At 39.6% G+C, this 21663-nt stretch overlaps 1 protein-coding gene across 1 annotated transcript in view; it reads left to right on the forward strand.

The window, feature by feature from the left end:
* The window catches only part of LOC143032866 (uncharacterized), a 44797-nt gene extending 25841 nt beyond the window's left edge, over positions 1-18956 (forward strand). Inside the window, exons 2-4 of the mRNA XM_076198054.1 lie at positions 13653-13896; positions 16698-16805; positions 18278-18956. Coding sequence (XP_076054169.1) covers positions 13653-13896; positions 16698-16761 — 308 coding nt within the window. The 3' untranslated portion in view covers positions 16762-16805; positions 18278-18956. The remainder of the gene's footprint in view (positions 1-13652; positions 13897-16697; positions 16806-18277) is intronic.
* Positions 18957-21663: the final 2707 nt, after the last annotated feature.

Genomic DNA, 21663 nt, shown 5'->3' on the forward strand with positions numbered 1-21663 from the left:
ATCACTAACTTGCGTAGATTTCATCATTAACGTTGCTGAACCATTGGTCTATAATTCTTAGATTCCATGGAATTAGAGCTTTCCATTATTTATTTTATACGTTCTATTATAATCTGTGCCTTTCACTAAGATTGCTGCTCCAATGATAGGTGTGATATTTTTTCAGTCTTCAATAAATCTTAAGTGGGTTAAGATGTAAGGATCATAATTCTTTTCTACCTCCGGGCGTCCACACTCCTTAGCGCTACCTGCTCCAATGATTCATTCATACCGTTCGCTCTACTCGTCCACTTTTCCTCCCTTCCCTCTCCCACACTCCCCTCCTCTTCCTAGTCGCCCTGCAAGCAGCCTGTTCAAGCGAGAGGAGACGGGGGAACCTAATGTGATATATATTATAAAGAAATATGTAGAATGTATTTAGGTACAATCATATTTACCCCTCCAGGCTTCAAAGTAAAAATAATGATAATAATACATATATATGCCATACATATACCAAAGGCTTTTTCCCCCTTACACGGGGAGGGGGGGTTAGCCAAAAAGAAAAAGGCATAGAAAACCACTCCCACCCATTCCATCCCCTACATATTCCACTCTCCTCCACTCTCCTCCCTCCCTCTCATCTTTGCACCTCCTGGATGACGGGTCATACCTGCATCCTGTGCACTGCCTTGGGTCAGAAGCAGTGTGCCAAGATACATCACATCCACAACAGAAAATAAGACGGGGAGAAATCCCTTCGGGCTGCGTCAAATTATAACTCATACATACATCCTCACACCCCATCCCCCACCCACTCCCCCTCATGCATCACAGCATCATCCATACACAACCCTTCTCCATTCACCCCTATCTTCTGTCCTCTCCCGTCCTTCCTCAACAGACATTCCTCTCTTTTTTAATGCCCCTTTTACCCCCATCCATCCATCTCATCCTAGGACGCCCCCTCATATTCACTCCTTCCATCTCTGCCTCCCACACCTCTTTTACTAATCTTTCTTCACTCATTCTTTCCATGTGTCCAAACCATCCCAATACTCTTTCATCAACCCTATCTCACGACTCCCTTACTACCCCTGTTCTCCTCCTCACCTCCTCATTTCTCACTCTATCTAGCCTAGTAACCCCTATCATACTTCTCAGACATTTCATCTCAAACACATTCAAACTCCTTCTCTCTTCCTCTCTTATGTTCCATGTTTCTGCCCCGTACAGTACTGTCGGCACAATCATTCTTTCATAAAACCTCCTCTTAGCATCCATTCCCAGATGTCTATTTCTCATTACAATTTTTAATCCAGCAAGGCATTTACTCGCTTCTCTCAATCTACATTCTACCTCCACCCCCACTCCTCCCTTTCCCGTCACATTCGCACACAAGTATCTAAAACTATCCACTTCCTCCAGTCTCTCTCCCTTAATGCTTACTTCCAGCCTACTGTCTCTCTCTCCCCTTGTGCATCTCATCACCTTACTTTTACCCACATTTATCTTCAACTTCCCTCTTTCACACACCTCAAACTCTGTCACTAACTTCCTCAATCCCTCCTCTGATCCTACTACAAGCGCAGTGTCGTCAGCAAACAACCACTGGCTTATTTCCCACTTTTCTCAATTTTCTTTAACCATCTCCAAACCCTGACCCACTACCCTTGCATTCACCTCTCGCACCACCTCATCCATGTATAGATTGAACAGCCAGGGCGACATAACACATCCCTGACGAAGTCCCACCTTTACCTCGAACCATTCACTCTCTGAATTTCTAATCCTAACACAAGCTCTACTACTCTCGTAAAAACTCTTGACTGCTCTTAACAGCTTTTCTCCTATCCCATATATCTGCAGTACCTCCCACAGTGCCTTCCTGTCTACCCTGTCGTAAGCCTTTTCCAGATCCATAAAAGCCCAAAAAACATCCTTACCTTTTCCTATAGCTTTCTCATATATCTGTCTTACCACAAAAATCTAATCTACACAACCCCTACCTGTCCTAAAACCACACTACTCCTCACCAATTACTCCCACTGTTCCTTTCCTAATCCTCTCAATCAAGATCCTCCCATAAGCCTTTCCAACTACACTCAACAAGCTGATCTCTCTGAAACTACTACACTCACACTTGTCCCCCTTTCCCTTGTTAAGTGGAACTTTACAGGCACTCCTCCAGTCCTCCGGTACTCTACCCACCTCTCAAACAAACATTAAATAACCTCACCAGCCAGTCCACCATAACTGCACCTCCTTTCTTCAGACATTCTGCATGACATCCATCCAACCCAGGTGCTTTACCTGCTCCCATCATCTTAACAGCTACTTTCACTTAATCTTTCCCTATTTCTCCTCCATTTTCCTCACTCATCTCTCTCATTTTCTTAGCGCTTCCCACTGCAATCAACTTTCCCTCCCTATCCTCTTTCACATTTAGCAACTCCCTAAAATAATCTGCCCACCTTCCTCTCACTCCTCTCACTGTCTTCTCTTCCATTGTCATCTCTCCATCTGCACATTTTACCTTTTCTTCTCTACTTGATTCGCCTCCTCTTCCCCTTTTAATTTCTTTCCAAAACATATTTTTATTACTTTCAAAAATTTCTGTCATACTCTTACCCTATTTCACATCTCTCCCCCTCTTTGCTTCCTTTATCTTATGCTTAACTTCCCTTCTCTTAACTTTGTACCTCTCATACGATTCCCTCGTCCTAATTTGTAGCCAATCTATGGAAGCCTGCTTCTCTTCTACACCATTCTTTGCTTCCTCATCCCACCATTCACTACTCTTCCTTCTATTTTCTCCCGCCCTCCTTGTTCCACACACTATCTTTGCACACCTTATGACTCCCTCCTTGAACCATCCCCATTCCTCCTCCACTCCTAGTTCTACTCTATTCTTCATTCCATCCCACTCCTCTCTCAGCTTCTTCTTATACTCATTCTCCTTTTCATTCTCATTTAAGCAGTTCACTCTAAGTACCTCCCTACCTTCTGCCCTTTTCCTCTTTCTCCACCTATTCTCCACTCTCAATTTACCTTCTACCAGAAAATGATCTGATATTCCCCCACTCTCTCCCCTTAGAACATGTACATTCTTAACACTTCCTACCATACTCCTGGTCACCACTATATAGTCCATTAACGCTCTATCTGCCACCCTTCCATTCACCACCCTCACCCATGTGTACATATACTTGACTTTCTTCCTAAACAATGCATTTGCTCTTATCAACTCTCTTTCAAGGCACATCTCCACCATCAATTCTCCACTACGATTTTTACATGGAACTCCATACTTCCCAATCACTCCGTCTATTGGTTCGTTTCCTACCCTAGCATTAAGGTCTCCCAATACAATTATATTGACATTTCTCCTTAATCCCTCTTTGCATTCATTTGAATCTACCCAAAAAGCGTCCTTTTCCTCTACGCTCTTCTCACTGCCAGGCCCACACGCACTTACAAAAACCCACATCTCCCTTCCCAGCTTCACCTTCATCCACATCAACCTTGAAAAAAACTCCTTCCACTCCACTACACGCTTACCTATCTCTTCACTCACTAGTATAGCCACCCCTTCTCTCCCTCGTCCCCTCTTCACTCCTGAGAACCTCCCAACTACACTCCCAAACTCACACTCGCCCTTCCTTTTCATTTTAGTTTCACTCAAAGCCAGCACATCCATCTTTCTTCTCGCAAACATACTGCCTATCTCTTCCCTTTTACTCTCATCTGTACCACATCCACGCACATTAAAAGACCCAAACCTTAGGATACTGTTTGGAAAACTCCCAGACCCTCTTATGCCTTTACCTTTTTAAGGAATGTGCCCTATGGGGCTACAGGTAGAAGGACTCCTAATCCCATCCTCCGTCCCGTTTTTTGTTGCCTCTTACGACTCAAGTGGGAAGACTTGGTAGTAGCATTCTTTTCCCCCACCACAGGGTAGGCGAAAAAAGGAAATTAATTTTCAGAGAAATGGTACAGGACAGTAACAAGGGGTTGGAGGACAACATAACGGAGGGACAGTCGTAGTATAAAAGTTTCATCATTTCTCTATGAACAGAGTTTTCCTCTATCACAGACAAAATGATGTGTGACTCTAGTCCGTAGGGACGCCCCATATAAACCCTAAAGTATCAACTACATGGTACTTTGCCACAATAACATGCAGCCAATACCTCAGACGGGGTATGATAATGATAATAATGATAATAATAATAATAGTAATAATAATAATAATAATAATAATAATTTTTGAATTATCTTAAAATCTTTTAGAAACTATCATATGTAACTATGCACAAACGGCTGCGATAACGCTCTTCGTACGGTAAAATGTATAATTTTCATAGTTCAAATACGTATACGCAGCATGTAAAAGAAATTCATAGACAAATTTTGGGAATATATTCCCATCGAAAGATAAGCCCACTTTATTCTACATCGAAATGCAAAAGCACAATGTTTTAAAAACAGTTCTGTGTCCAAACCAGTACACTTTGTAGTCAACCCAACACCGACGCCCCGTCTTTCCCTGCCCCTTGCCCCCTTTTTCTCCACCATGTTTTTAGATTTCACTATAATGGGTTAGTTTTTCAATAGAGGATATATTCCCAAAGTCTGTCAGTGTAGTTTATTTACATGCCACAGGTGTTGGGATTCTGCCTTGACAAGAAACCATGTGCTAGCAACACAAATGTGCAAGGAAACAAGATATAAAAAGGTGACGTCATGAGACCCAGCATACATAACACGAAATTCAAAGTTAGATCTAAAATTCGAAGGCACAGTAGTAGTTGCAGGGGAATTAGATAATGAATATAAAGCAAAAGACGCAAAGACGTAGTACACTTGAATAAGCTACGCAAAGTCAAGTGTACCCTAAGACCCTGTTCATACTGGCGGTTTCAACCGCGGCGGTTCAATTACAATATAGGTCAATGGAGGCGTTCAGAGACAACCGTGCATTTTCCTTGACTATACGGTACCGCTGCGGTTTAAACCGTTGGTGTGAACAGGGCTTAAACCCTGATACCAATTCACGAAGGACTTCGGAAGAGTACCAACCCATACATTATTCCTCACAAACAAGAAACAAGCGAGTAGAACCAACACAAAAATTTATATGGAGCTTAGGTCGCAAATAAAGAGGAAATCAATTATACATTCAATGTACGCCTTCGATGTTTCCTTCAAACCTTTGCAGATCACAAATGGCACATTGTGATCTGGTATCTTCCCGTTATAATTTCTTATGACAGCCATTATTCTCTTATCACAATCTTTTTCAAACCACAGGACCGCAGGTTTCACCGAAAAAAAAAAAAATCGCTAAGGAATCGCATAAGTGTCCTTAATAAAGAATGATAACATTGAACGTAGGAAAGTTCTTATGTTTTTTATCACTCACATCTTTTGTACTTTATCCTCTCATCATAAACCCAAATATCACGTGATAAACCAGTGAGTTATTCAAAAAATCCTACAAAACCATCTGGTTAGACTAACTCAAATTCAGAAAGTGATCAGAATTTTCCTGCGAAAAAAAAATCCAAGCTGGACTCTGTAAATGAAAGCTATATTAATTACCTCACTCAGAGTTCCCAAATATCTTATTTTACTGTACTGCCTTTCTTACAAAATTTGACAATACATCCGAATATCAGAATTTTTCTACGAACGGTTGCTGGAAGTTAGTTAACAAAGATGAGGGCATAAAACCGTTCCGTATTTTCTATATTCAAAGGATAACTAGGTATCCTACAATAGTATAGTATATCTAATATACATGTGGTTATATTTCATACATATCCTGTCATTACATATTATCCTCTTTGAATGTACATCAAGAGATACGCTAACCTTGTTAGGAGGGCGAATACACTGATGATAACATCTGTAGGCTAAACGCAATGAGATCACACAAATATTACGACGACACTGAATAGGACTATACAGTATACACTTAGGCAACAATGAAACTGACCACCTCCCTTCCTCCAACCTATCCCTACTAACAAGGGTGTCTGATTGAGGGGATGATTTTTGGTCAAACACGTTAAATCAGCAAGAACAAAACAGCTTGCGAAGACCAGGTAACAAAGGGTGAGCATGAAGTGGTAAACAACTATTACGAACTTGTCAAATGAATCTGTTATAGCTATATTTCTATATACTAGCCGGTTTGTTTTAACAACATGGCCACAAATTTACGACTTTGATAGAAACCAGGAGATTTCATTTACCCATAAGTATCAGAAGAGCTGAACATAATGATGAATCGCAACTTAACATACCTGTTCGTTGTATATTCTAAATTACATTATCATTCACGTTGCCGCTAGACAATTAGCTGAGGGATCTCTCTCTCTCTCTCTCTCTCTCTCTCTCTCTCTCTCTCTCTCTCTCTCTCTCTCTCTCTCTCTCTCTCTCTCTCTCTCTCTCTCTCCCCCTCTCCCCCTCTCTCTCTCTCTCTCTCTCTCTCTCTCTCTCTCTCTCTCTCTCTCTCTCTCTCTCTCTCTCTCTCTCTCTCTCTCTCTCTCTCTCTCTCTCTCTCTCTCTCTCTCTCTCTCTCTCTCTCTCTCTCTCTCTCTCTCTCTCTCTCTCTCTCTCTCTCAGTAGAAAAAAGTGAGTTTTACCCATCCTTATTATATGGTGCCCGTAGTTCTAAATATCTCGTTTACAAGAGTGTGTCTTCTTATTTAAGGACTACCAAGTCGTTGCGTGTTTTTTGTGTTCTATGTTTGTACAAATTGTGCGTGTTTGTTTGTGCATGGTTTTTTTCTTTAATATATGTGTATTTACCTAGTTGTATTTACCTAGTTGTATTTTACGGGAAGGGGAGCTATGCTCGTGGGGTCCCGTCTTCATATCTCATTTTATCTAAACTATTTTTAAATTCATGTATTGTTTTTGCACACACCACTTTCTCATCTTCTTTATTTCCTCCTTTATATATAGGTACTATATTTGCTTTTTTCCAATCTTCTGGAACTTTTCCTTCTTTTAAGGAACTGCTTATTATGCTATGTATTTTGTCTGCCAGTTCATTCCTGCATTCTTTCAGAATCCAATTTGCTATTTCATCTGGCCCATGCGATTTTCTGACATCAAGATTACTCAAGTGTGTCAATATTTCATTCTTTGTTACTTCTATTTCTTCCATAGGGGGGACTTTTTCCTTCCACTCAATCTCTTCAGGTTGTATATTTTCCCTTGTAAACACTGATTTAAAATGTTTGTTCATAATTTCTGCCATTTCCATTTCCTCAGTGTATTCAACTCCTCCTTGTCTTAATTTCTCCAAGTCTTGTTTGTTTTTCAGTTTATTGTTTACAAATCTGTAGAATAGTTTTGGTTGATCTTTACACTTTTCTATAACATCTTTTTCATATTTTCTTTTTTCCTCTCTGCACTTTTGTACATATTCATTTCTATAATCAGTATATATTTTCCATTTTTCAGGTCTTCTGTATTTTTTCCATCTGGTCCAGGCTTTGTCTCTTTTGTCTTTTAACTCCCTACAACTTTTGTTGTACCAGCATTTTACATATTCTTTTTCTTGTTTTTGTCTTGGGACATACTTTTCCACTCCTTTTTTGTAAATTTTTGTCAAAATATTCCATTTCTCTTCCACTGTTGTTTCTTCTTTGTATATTTCTTCCCAGTTTTCTTGTTGAAAGAATTCTCTTATTTTATCAAAGTTTGTTTTTTCATACATCATTCTTCCTTTTCTATATTGTTCATTTCTTTTCATATATTTTTCTTCATTAAGTTCCAGTTCAATCAATATGTGGTCACTTTTACCTATTGGTGTTTTATATTCAATCTTGTCCACTATTCTAGGTTCAGATGTAATTATTAAGTCTAGCCTCGATGGTTCTTCTTCATTTCTATACCTAGTATTCTCTTGTATCCATTGTGTCATTGAATGGTCAGTAATCATCTGAAGTAGAGCATTTCCCCATGAGTCATCACCACTCTTTACTGTCATTTCTTCCCAGCAGATTTCTTTGCAATTAAAGTCGCCCATCATAACTATTCTTCCTCCGTCTTCCATTATTTTAGTTAATGCTATCTTTGTGTCCTCTAACATACTTTTATGTTCACTCTCCTCCCATGAGGCTGTTTTCGGAGGCACATAATTGATCACAAATTTTCTGCTCTTCTTATCTCGGTCTTCCACTTCTATCATAATCATCTCTACTGTATTCTTTCCATATATGACACCTTTCACGTTTATATCCTTCTTAGTCAGGAACATAACTCCACCCCCTTGTTTTTTCTCTCTGTTTCTAATCCAATAATTGTATGTATCATGTCCTACACTGTTGGGTGGTAGTGGGCCTTTTAATTTTGTTTCTACAATTCCCATTATGTCCGGTTCTTTTTCTTTCAAATAATCATTCAGTTCATTCAATCCTGTTATCAATCCATCTATATTTGTGTAAGACACTCTTAGTTTTCTGCCACTTCCATTGTGTTCTCTGTTTCCCTTATGTTTTTCTTTAGTATGTCGAACTGCTTTATTTTCATGTTCACTACTCTCCAATAGAATCTCTCTTTCTCTGACTCCGTTCTTTCCTCGTTTTTTGCCTTAGCTTCAATTCTTTTCTGCTTTTCTGCCTCTCTTTCCTCCTTATTCATTTCTCTTTTTATCCATACCTTTTTATATTGATCATTTGTTGCTAGTTTCCCTGTCTTGGATAGAATTTTCTCTGCCGTTGTTTGTGACCTGAATTTAATCTTAATTGGTCTGGTCTTATCTGTACTATATTTTCCGAGTCTGAATTTTTCCTCAATTTCCTTTATAATTTCTGGTTCATCTTCCTGGACTAATTTTAATAAACTGCTTACTCTTTCATTTTCCTCCTTGATTCTTGCGGTTCTATCTGGGTTATGTTTCTCTTCCATTCCTAATATAATTATACATTTCTTTTTGTCAGCTAATTCTCTTACTATATTCTCCTTCTGTCTCATCACTTTAATAACTGAGTCTTCATTATGTTCTTTCAATTGCTGTTTGACTATGTCAGTGAATGAGACCTTATTCCCTTCTTGGGTTGTTCTCCAATTTTTAGCTTCTGTAGCTATTTTCTCTCTGTTTTCATTACTATTCTTCTTCAATTTCTCATTCTCCTCCTTTACATTTCCTAACTGTCTTTTTAGGTCCTCTATTTCTTCAGTTAAGTTTCTGTTAGCCTTCTCTAGTTGTTCCAACCTTTCAATTCTCTGGAAAATGGAGTCTACGTTACCTAACTTACGCTCCAAGTCCTCGATCACCTTATCAACTCTCTCCTCTAGTCTTATCAGTCGGGGGGGGGGGGTTGTGTCCCCCCCACCCTCTTTAAATCCCTGGAACATATTCTCGTCACTTTCTTCTGTATTGCTCCTCTCTATACTTCTAATCTTTACATTTTTATTAGACATGTCATCCTCACTCAGTCTTTTGTTTACCTTCCGCTTGTCTGGCTGGGCCAAGTCTACTCCCTCCTCATTTCCTTCCATTTCCCTCAGTAATCCCTCCCCTTTTCCTCTTTCCCTACTTTCCCACTACTCCACGAGCAATTTCCCCCCACCCTGCAAAAACACTAGGCACTTCTCTTTGCGTTGGGATCCACAGACTTCAGTTTTCTTCAGAACGTCATCCAAGCCGTCCATTCGCTGAAGTGTGTGTGTGTGTGTGTGTGTGTGTGTGTGTGTGTGTGTGTGTATTTACCTAGTTGTATTTACCTATTATTCATAACAATGACTCCCAGGTCCTTCTCATTTTCTACTTTTTTTATTCCTTCTTCTCCCAAATTATATGATCCTGTTATTCTGTTTTTGCTTTTTCCAAATTCCATTATACTACACTTTTTTGTATTGAACTCCATCTCCCACTTCCTACTCCATTCCCATACTTTATTTAGATCTCTCTGTAGTGATTCACAATCTTCTTCAGTTTTCACTCTTTTCAGTAGTTTTGCATCATCTGCAAAGAAGCTCATATATCTTTCAATCCCTTCATCCATATCATTAATATATATAGCAAACATTATTGGGGCCAGAACTGTTCCCTGCGGGACACCGCTTATTACTTCATTCCATTTTGAGTGCTGGTCTCTTATCACTACTCTCATTTTTCTTTCTTGCAAAAAGTCTTCAATCCAATTTAGCAATTTACCTTGTATTCCTCCTTCAGATTCTAATTTCTTAAGCAACTTCTTATGTGGTACTTTGTCAAAAGCTTTTTTTAGGTCTAGCAATGCACGATCAGCCCATCCATCTCTTTCTTGTATTATATCTATTAGCCTTGAATAGAAACATATTAAATTGGTGATGCATGATCGTCCTTGTCTGAATCCAAATTGCCTTGGATTTAGTACGTTGTTTTTTTCCAAGTATTTTACCCATCTACTTTTGATAATTCTTTCACAAATTTTTGCTATTGTACTTGTTAGAGAGACTGGCCTATAGTTGGTAGGGTCTTCTTTATTTCCTCCTTTATATATAGGTACTATGTTTGCTTTTTTCCAATCTTCTGGAACTTTTCCTTCTTTCAAAGAACTGCTTATTATGCTATGTATTTTGTCTGCCAGTTCATTCCTGCATTCTTTCAGTATCCAGTTTGCTATTTCATCTGGTCCATGCGATTTTCTGACATCAAGATTACTCAAGTGTATCAATATTTCATTCTTTGATACTTCTATTTCTTCTATAGGGGTGACTTTCTCTTTCCATTCAATTTCTTCAGTTTGTATGTTCTCCCTTGTAAACACTGATTTAAAATGTTTGTTCATAATTTCCGCCATTTCCATTTCCTCAGTGTATTCAACTCCCCCTTGTCTTAATTTCTCCAAGTCCTGTTTGTTTTTCAGTTTATTGTTTACAAATCTGTAGAATAGTTTTGGTTGATCTTTACATTTTTCTATGACGTCTTTTTCATATTTTCTCTTTTCCTCTCTGCACGTTTGTACATATTCATTTCTATAACCGGTATATATTTTCCATTTTTCAGGTCTTCTGTCTTTTTTCCATCTGGTCCAGGCTTTGTCTCTTTTGTCTTTTAACTCCCTACAACTTTTGTTGTACCAGCATTTTACATATTCTTTTTCTTGTTTTTTGTCTTGGAACATACTTTTCCACTCCTTTTTTGTAAATTTTTGTCAAAATATTCCATTTCTCTTCCACTGATGTTTCTTCTTTGTATATTTCTTCCCAGTTTTCTTGTTGAAAGAATTCTCTTATTTTATCAAAGTTTGTTTTTTCATACATCATTCTTCCTTTTCTATATTGTTCATTTCTTTTGATATATTTTTCTTCATTAAGTTCCAGTTCAATCAATATGTGGTCACTTTTACCTATTGGTGTTTTATATTCAATCTTGTCCACTATTCTAGGTTCAGATGTAATTAATAAGTCTAGTCTCGATGGTTCTTCTTCATTTCTATACCTAGTGTTCTCCTGTATCCATTGTGTCATTGTGTGGTCAATAATCATCTCAAGTAGAGCGTTTCCCCATGAGTCGTCTCCACCCTTTACTGTCATTTCTTCCCAGCAGATTTCTTTGCAATTAAAGTCGCCCATCATAACTATTCTTCCTCCCTCTTCCATTATCTTGTTTAATGTTATCTTTGTGTCCTCTAACATACTTTTATGTTCACTCTCCTCCCATGAGGCTGTTTTTGGAGGCACATAATTTATCACAAATTTTCTGCTCTTCTTATCTCTGTCTTCCACTTCTATCATAATCATCTCTACTGTATTCTTTCCATATATGACACCTTTCACATTTATATCCTTCTTAGTCAGGAACATAACTCCACCCCCTTGCTTTTTCTCTCTGTTTCTAATCCAATAATTGTATGCATCATGTCCTACACTGTTGGGTGGTAGTGGGCCTTTTAATTTTGTTTCTACAATTCCCATTATGTCCGGTTCTTTTTCCTTCAAATAATCATTCAGCTCATTCAATCCTGTTATTAATCCATCTATATTTCATATTCACTACTCTCCAATAGAATCTCTCTTTCTCTGACTCCGTTCTGTTCTCGTTTTTTGCCTTAGCTTCAAGTCTTTTCTGCTTTTCTTCCTCTCTTTCCTCTTTATTCATTTCCCTTTTTATCCATACCTTTTTATATTGTTCACTTGTTGCTAGTTTCCCTGTTTTGGATAAGATATTCTCTGCCGTTGTTTGTGACTTGAATTTAATCTTAATTGGTCTGGTCTTATCTGTGCTATACTTTCCAAGTCTAAATTTCTCTTCGATTTGTTTCATAATTTCTGGTTCATCTTCCTGAACTGACTCTAGTAATTGGCTTACTTTTTCATTTTCCTCTTTGATTCTTGTGGTTCTATCTGGGTTGTTTCTCTCTTCTATTCCTAATATAATTATACATTTCTTCTTGTCTGCTAAATCTCTTACTATATTCTCCTTTTGTCTCATCACTTTAATAACTGAGTCTTCAGTATGTTCTTTCAATTGCTGTTTGACTATGTCAGTGAATGAAACCTTATTTCCTTCTTGGGTTGCTTTCCAGTTCTTAGCTTCTTTAGCTATTGTCTCTCTGTTTTCTTTACTATTCTTCTTCAATTCCTCATTCTCCACCTTTACATCTCTTAACTGTCTTTTTAGGTCTTCTATTTCATCAGTTAAGTTTTTATTCGCCTTTTCTAGTTCTTCCAATCTTTCAACCCTTTGTAAAATGGTGTTCATATGACCGAACCTACGCTCCAAGTCCTCGATCACCTTATCAACCTTCTCCTCTAGTCTTGTCAGTCGGGGGGGGGGGGGGGGGGGGGGGGGGGGGGGGGGCCCTTGTGTCCCCCCCACCCTCTTTAAATCCCTTGAAAATATTCTCATCACTTTCTACTGTATTGCTCCTATCTATACTTCTAATCTTTACATTCTTATTAGACATTTCGTCGTCTTCCAGTTGGGCTTGCGGTCGTTTGTTTACTTTTCGGCGGTCTGCTTGGGCCAAGTCCTCTACTTCCTCATTTCCTTCCATTTCCCCAGCAATCCCTCCCCTTCTCCTCTTTCCTTACTTTCCCACTACCCCACGAGCAATTTCCCCCCACCCTGTAAATACAAAAAGGCACTTCTCTTTGCGTTGGGATCCACAATCGGCACTTTTCTTCAGAACGTTCTTCAAGCCGTCCGTTCGTTGAAAATGTGTGTGTGTGTGTGTGTGTGTGTGTGTGTGTGTGTGTGTGTGTGTGTGTGTGTGTGTGTGTGTGTGTCTGTGTGTGTACGAGCTCTCGACTTACACATACACAAAGTGATGTGAGCTAAGGATAATAGCTGTCGATCACGAATCCAACTGATATTACCCAGTTCTTACAAATTCACCAGTTTGTGGTATACAAGGGTCAACTTTGTTGGTTTAATTCTTCCTCTTCTTCCTTTTCTTTTTCTTCTTCTTCTTCTTCTTCTTGTTCTTCTTCTTGTTCTTGTTCTTGTTCTTCTTCTTCTTCTTCTTCTTCTTCTTCTTCTTCTTCCTCTTCTTCTTCTTCATCTTCTTCATTTTTTATGCTCAAGACTTTGGCTTGAGCAATTGCGTTTTTCATTGTGATGATTCAAGGGTTGGCCCCCGTTGAAGGCCCACAACCCTGCATTCTGACATTTATTCCCGTCACAGGCTCACCGACTCTTTCGCTTTAATTAATTTCAGGTTCCGGCCGCAAGTTGCGGCCCAAGTTGCAAACCGCGCCGCCGCCGTTCCCAGTCTCCCCCGTTCCTCCAACGTCGCCCTCCCCTCCGCCCGCCTCCCCTTCCCCTCCCCCCGCTTCTCCCATCCATCTCCCCTCCTCTCCTACTCCTCCCCCGGCATCCCCGTCCCCTCCGCCCGTTTCCTCTCCGGAGCTGGACTGTACCCTCTCCTACCTCGCCCCAACCATGCTCAGCGGAACACAGAGGTAAGCCTTTTCTTCAGCCAGGGCGAGGAATGTTAAATTTGTTTTTAGCAACTACAAGGTCTGCGTGTCTTTTGCGTTGTTATTTCTTTTCTTCTACCACTGCCTGAAAAAAGATGACTCCTTTTCCTATGCTGCTATTTTGGTTCACGATTATGATTAACTATCGATAGCGTAACGCATTTCACACATTTTGGTAATTAACCGAGAGGATGTTCCCGTTCTGAATTGAACTGTGGCTGTATTTGTAGCAGGGTTGTAGTGACAATTTCATAGGTGCTTGAACTCTGGAGGGCCTGGCAAAAGGCTGCCATCCCTATCATGTTTGCTTTTTAAATGTATAAAAATGTAAATACCATCGAATCTTGACAAATATTTTGTAATATTATGAAGTTATTAGTAATGAAATTTTATATACGAACATTCGAAGATACGAAAAGGAAAAAGTGAGGGCACTTTTCTCGAGACGAAAGTCATATGTTTCAATGGTACGAAAATAATTATGAAAAAATAATGAAAATAATTTAGTGTCAAGTTACGATCGACCGCAGCGCCAATATTGTTTATATAGGAGGTACAGTTATGGTGGATTGGCTAGTGAGGTTATTTAATGTTTGTTTAAGAGAGGGTAGAGTGCCGGAGGGCTGGAGAAGTTCCTGTATAGTACCACTTTACAAGGGAAAGGGGGACAAGTGTGAGTGTGGTAGTTTCAGAGAGATCAGCTTTTTAAGTGTAGTTGGGAAGGCTTATGGGAGGGTCTTGATTGAGAAGATTAGGGGAGGAAAAGAGGGAGTAATTGATGGGGACGACAGGTGGTGGTGGATTCGGAGCTGCCTAGTGTAGGCCTTATGGTCTCTTGCAATCTCCTTTATTCTTATGTTCTCATGTTCTTATGAACAGTGTGGGATTAGGACAGGTAGGGGTTGTGTAGATCAGATTTTTGTGGTAAGACAGATATGTGAGAAAGCTATAGGAAAAGGTAAGGATGTTTTTTGGGCTTTTATGGATTTGGAAAGGCTTATGACAGGGTAGACAGGAAGGCACTGTGGGAGGTATTGCAGATATATGTGATAGGAGGAAAGCTGTTAAGAGCATTCAAAAGTTTTTACGAGAGTAGTAGAGCTTGTGTTAGGATTAGAAATTGAAAGAGTGAATGGTTTGAGGTAAAGGTGGGACCTCGTCAGGGATGTGTTATGTCGCCCTGGCTGTTCAATCTATACATGGATGGAGTGGTGCGAGAGATGAATGCAAGGGTAGGGGGTCGGGGGTTTGGAGATGGTTAAAGAAAATTGAGAAAAGTGGGAAATAAGCCAGTGGTTGTTTGCTGGCGACACTGTGCTTGTAGCAGGATCAGAGGAAGGATTGAGAAAGTTATTGACAGAGTTTTGGAAGGTGTGTGAAAGAAGGAAGCTGAAGATAAATGTGGGTAAAAGTAAGGTGATGAGATGTACAAGGGGAGAGAGTGGCAGTAGACTGGAAGTGAGTATTAAGGGAGAGAGACTGGAGGAAGCGGATAGTTTTAGATACTTGGGTGCGAATGTGGCAGGAAAGGGAGGAGTGGAGGTGGAGGTAGAATGTAGATTGAGAGAAGCAAGTAAATGCCTTGGTGGATTAAAAAGTGTAATGAGAAATAGACATCTGGGAATGGATGCTAAGAAAAGATTTATGAAGGAGTGATTGTGCTGACAGCACTGTATGGGGCAGAAACATGGAACATAAGAGAAAAAGAGAGGAGTTTGAATGTGTTTGAGATGAGGTGCCTGAGAAGTATGATAGGGGTTACTAGGCTAGATAGAGTGAGAAATGAGGAGGTGAGGAGGAGAACAGGGGTGGAAAGGGAGTTAGGAGATAGGGTGGATGAAAGAGTATTCGGATGGTTTGGACACATGGAAAGAATGAGTGAAGAAATACTAGTAAAAGAGGTGTGGAAGGCAGAGGTGGAAGGAGTGAACATGTGGGGGCGTCCTAGGATGAGATGGATGGATAGGGTGAAAGGGGCATTGGGAAAGAGAGGAATGTCTGTTGAGGAAGGATGGGAGAGGACAGAAGACAGGGGTGAATGGAGAAGGGTTGTGTATGGATGATGCTGTGATGCATGAGGGGGAGTGGGCGGGGGATGGGGGGTGAGGGAGTATGTATGAGAAATAAATTGACGCAGCCCGAAGGGATTTCTCCCCGTCTTCTCCTTTTCTGCATGAGGGGACGGAGAGGGGGGTCGCCGAATTAGTGAAGCGGCCTTACTGTGGATGTGCTATGTCTTGCGACACTGCTTCTGACCCAAGGCAGAGGACAGTCATCCAGGAGATGCCGAGATAAAAGGGAGGGAAGAGGGTAGAGGGGAGTGGAGTATGTAGTGGATGGAATGGGATGGGAGTGGTTTCTATGCCCTTTTCTTTTCACTGCCTCCCGTGTAAGGGGAAAAAGCCTTTCGTATATGTATGTACCAATAAACGAAAGTTTTTAGAGGTATGTATATACGGTAGGGGATTTCTTGGTACTAATATTTTCCTGCCACCCACTTGCATGGGTGCCGGCGTAACGTTCTGGCGAGCTCCAACTGCATTTCCTCTCTATTGGAAATATAGATGATTCACCCTTTTTCTACCCGCTCTCAAAGCTTCCAGTACTTTTTTCTTTATTACGTTACGCTGCTATTTTTCCTTAAATTGCCCGCAAGAATAGAAATGGTGGTAATTAGTGATAACGTACCCACAATTCTCTTACTATTAGTGCCAATCACCATTACTCTAATCACCTTAAAGTACTTTCATAACACCGGAGCCTTCTCTCCCTCTCGACCACAGGTACGTGACCACGCTGATCTGGGTGCCGCGTCTCCACCCGGGCAAGTTCACGACCAGGTGCTGATGTCGCAGTCCCCATCAACGTCGTCGACATGATGTCATATTCAGGTGAGCCTCGGTCCACCGAGTGGTCAAGAAACATTGAGGATGTTTGTAAAGAAGGCAAAGCAGAGATATTGTAGGGTGGAGAAGATAGGATGGGTGGTTGAAGCGGGTAAAGGAGAAGGAGATGAGGTAATATAAAGAAGGGAGAAGCTTACCGAAATATTTCCGTTGGTCACGTGACTTCCGTAGTATGACGTGTCAATCTTTTAAGTAGATGAATTTCCTTAGAACGGCATAACTGGCGGGGTTACCGGAGACCGGGAGCGACGAGCTCGGTCGGAGCGTCATTCGACCGACCTCCCGGCGGACCCGTTGACGACCATATGACAACCCACAGGACTTGGACTACTCTCCTGGACTACTCTTCGGACACCTGAAGACAACCGATGGAAACCCCAGGGACATTGGACCGATTTCAGACTACTCTTTGGACTGACCCTGAACTACTCTCTTGACTACTCTTCGGACCGAAAAACTACCGATGGGGACCCCAACCTCGGACCGACTTTGAACTACTCTCTTGGACTTCTCTTCTGATACGACGCACCGGTTTCCCTCAGCTGAATAGAATTGAATGACCACTTCAACCAGAACAAATAATGCAAGGGAGACTGGTGCAAACGAGTATTGCCCACGGACAAACTAGAGTCCCTCAGCTGAATAAAATCGCCTGGCGGTACCTCGGATACTTTCTGTGCCTCGATGACATCGCCTGGAGACAATCAGAAAATGTGTTAGGAGCCCGGGAGAGCAAAAATGATTGCATGTCAGACTGCATCGTTTAGGGTGAATAAAATCACCTTGCGGCAGCAATAATAATGTATAAGAGTCGAGGGTGAGGGTGGTATAAAGAAATATATATAGTATTGCTGTTGTGGACGCACACACACACACACAAACATACAGACATGGGCTGCACCAATACTGGACACCTGGACAGTATATTCCTCCTGGACGGACGTCAGTGAAGTTTATCTCCTAACTGCCCGTCTTCAAAACTCGTGAGCACTCTCACCTGCAGCTGGAGGTGCAGTCTTGAAGGGTTGACACTCGGTTTCTCGACTAGGTTCAACATTTTTTTTTTTTTTTTTTTTATGACCCAAATAGCACCACCCAATCAGATTTCGGTTTTGAACTCTGGACAAGGACCAAGATCTCTCTGTCAAATTCAACTTTATTTCTTCCCCCTTTTCACATATGGAAAACTGATAACTTGTGGTTGTTCCCTTCTAATTACTTTCAGCCAGTGATATAGAAACAATCCCAGACTAATGCAGCAAAGACAACAGTTCAACTTTTTTATATAGTTATTATTATAATTATTTTCTGATCAATAAAACTCAAGGTAACAATTATTATTACTCCTGATATAGCTTTCATCCAATAATAATACATTATCTTAATAAATTTTTGCTCACGTATTTCATAAATCAGATGACATCAATCAAGTCACCTCTTTCTCTTCTTTCTTTCAGTGTGGGCAATCCCAGCTTATCTAATCTTTTTTCATATCTGTCGGCTAGGCTGGGGACCATTTCAGTTGCTGCCATTGATACACTATTCAAAGCCAATGGCCTTACATCACCACCACCACACCCAGAGAATAAGGGTGGATGCTGGGTACCCCCTATTATATTTATCTAATTTACCTATTTGTATTTACTCAATTGTAATATACTGTACAGGATCGGAGCTGTATGCTCCTAGATTCAGATTTTGTGTCTCCAGTTATCAAATTTTACTTTAAAATCATTTATATTGTCTGTCTGGAGTGTTTCTTCATCTTATTCCAAAAATCAATACACCTGTGGAGAAAACTGATTACCTTCTTCCAAACTCAAAATTTTTCTACTATAATGATTTTTATTTAGTAAAATTTTATATTTAAATAAACTAATAGTATACTAATTCAAATTTTCAGTTTGTTATAGTTTATTAACAGTGAGGAGTGGAGGTTTCTCTCATTGAATAGTCTTCTAATATATATGAATAAAACTCAAGTGCAGCGATGACACCCCTCAATCGGTTATTTGAGATAGTTTTAAATCCCTTTAATTCATTCATTTCCAGACTGGTATTATGTACAAAAAACTAATTATGAATATATATATATATATATATATATATATATATATATATATATGTATATATATATATATAAGAATATGTATATATATATATACATATATATGTAAAGTTTAATCATTCTGACTCTTCTCAGTAACTGGGATCTTACTGAAGGCCCACATAGAAATAGATTTTGTTTCTAAATTTTCAATTTATGGCAAGAAGGAAACATATTCCCTTTTCTGCCCAAAAGTGAAAGGGTTTCTCCTAAATGAATAAAATTGTCTGTCATTAGAATAAAAGAGTACAACACTCCTTAATAGGTCAAGTATTACACCAAGGATAAATTATGGTGAGCACTTTATCTGGAACTTTCTGAGTTGCCTCTATTCAGGTTGTGGATATATATATATATATATATATATATATATATATATATATATATATATATATATATATATATATATATATATATATATATATATATATATATATATATAAACATATATGTATATATTCATCTAATGAAACTACATCAAATGGTTAAGATAAACTGGTCAAATCAGCAGCAACCCTGACCTGAAATGTTTGTTGTCTTAATGAAAATGAGTAAGTCACAAATTTACATCTTGTTCACTTCATGTAGCCAACGCCTCATGTATACAAATTGTGTGCTTACAACTATATGTATTGTACATTTAGAAAGGAATTGAAAATAAAGTCTTCCTAATACTTTGTGTTTTGTTCCTCCTATGAACTACACTGTAGTGGACAGGGATTACTCTTCATCCATGAGGAGCTAAGATGGATGGGATCATGAGTGGGTTTTGGATGGGTGTGGGGTGGACATATACTCTGACTACTCCTGTTGGGTGCTGTTTGGTAGTAACACTCAGCATAAGTTGGTGAGCAATAAGAAAATATCGAGTTTCTATTCAATGTTTATTTGATCACTGTGTATACACACCTCTCACTCGGTCACATTTATTCCACTTTCACATTACAATAATTGAAATGATAATTAAATAAGTAAACAAGAAACGAAATATACGACTTCCTCACAGAAACTTCGAGAATAATTTACACACGCATATGAACACACACTTCTAATTACGCGTCCCTTTTGCAATTCTTACATGAAATACATATTTTGTTATAACTACCCTATAGATACAATAAATGTATATATATATATATATATATATATATATATATATATATTTATATATATACATATACATATATATATATATATACATATATATATATATATATACAAGAACACATGTATGAATGAAATTTACTTGTAATAAAGGTTTTGAAAGGATGGAAGTGGAGAACACTTTGGCAGCTAGACGGTTAGGAGGTTCAAGAAGAATTATTACGGCTGCGAAGATTATACGGGTGGGAGACAGGTGAAGGTGAAGGGGGAATGGAAGGAGGATTTGTGTCAGTGGGAGTCGAGGGAGTCGGAGGGTCAGTGTCGCAGTCTACACCTCGGGAGAAGAGCTCAAGGTTGTCCAGGTGCATAATGGTCTCTGAATCTGAATGTAGATGTTTCAATTTGACTTTGTTAGTAGGTTCAAAGGCGAGGACACGGAAGGGACCAAGGAATTTTGGTGAAAGCTTGGAAGAGGGAGAATGGTTCAGGGCATACACGATGTCACCTATTGCAACGTTAGACTCTCGCATTTTTATTATGAAAACGGGCCATCTCGTCTTTGGCGAGAGAAAGAGACTGAGTAATTCTCTTGAAGAGAGTGCTGAAGTTGGCAAGTGAAACCTTTACAAAATCATCAAAGTTGTAAATAGTGCCTATATCTGAAGCAAGAAGGTCATATGGAATTCGCTTGTCTAAAGCAAAGATGACAAAGTGAGGCGACTCCGATATGGACCTATTGATGGCACTGTTTAGGCAAGACTGAATCATAGGGACACAGTGATCCCAGGAGAGATGAAGGTCGGAAGCGAGGTGTCGGAGAACATTGAGAATCTTACTGTTCTGGCGTTCGACAAGGCCATTTGAACTGGGGTGGTAAGCAATGATATTACATTTTGTTATCTGAAAGGATTTGCAAATATCTGAAAGAATCTCATTGTTAGATTCCGTTCCATTGTCAGAGAGAAGGATTTTGGGAATAGTGAAGGGGCAAATAATCTTGTCAATGAAGGTTTTTGCAATCGTTTTAGTAGTCTCGTCCGGAACAAGTTCAAGGATGCAGAATCTGGAAAAATGGTCCATACACACAAACAGGTACTGATTTTCTACTAGAAGTGAGTGGTAATTTGAGAAGGTAAATCGCAACCATATCAAAGGGCTTGCTAGGGATTGGATATGTCAAAATGGGAACTTTACTGTGAATATGATCTTTATGGGTAGCACAAGAGTGGCAGGAGTCAATGTAGGCATGGATATCTTTTCTCATAGTAAGCCAAAAGTACTGAAGTCTGGCCTGTGTTAAGCATTTGTCTTTACCTGGATGTGCAGCAAGTGGAGAATCATGTAAAAGGAACAGAACTTCAGGCACTAAGTCAGAAGGAACTACGAGTTGTTGTACAAGTCTGTTTGATTCATGCATGTTGGAAAGCGTGGTTTCGTGGTAAAGAACATCATCGACGAGTCTGAAGTGTTCCAAGGAGGTATGGAAGTCTGTAAGGTCTGAAGTATCTCCTGACTCGAGAGAATATATCACACGTTTCCACATTGGGTCGGATCTTTGAGCTGTATGAATACGCGCATGAGCAAGAGTGACTGGCTGAAGGAGGGAATTGATAGCAGAAGCATTCCGAGAAA

The sequence above is a fragment of the Oratosquilla oratoria genome, chromosome 14, assembly GCF_046742065.1.
Source record: "Oratosquilla oratoria isolate Oo_2021 chromosome 14, ASM4674206v1, whole genome shotgun sequence".
NCBI lineage: Eukaryota > Metazoa > Arthropoda > Malacostraca > Stomatopoda > Squillidae > Oratosquilla > Oratosquilla oratoria.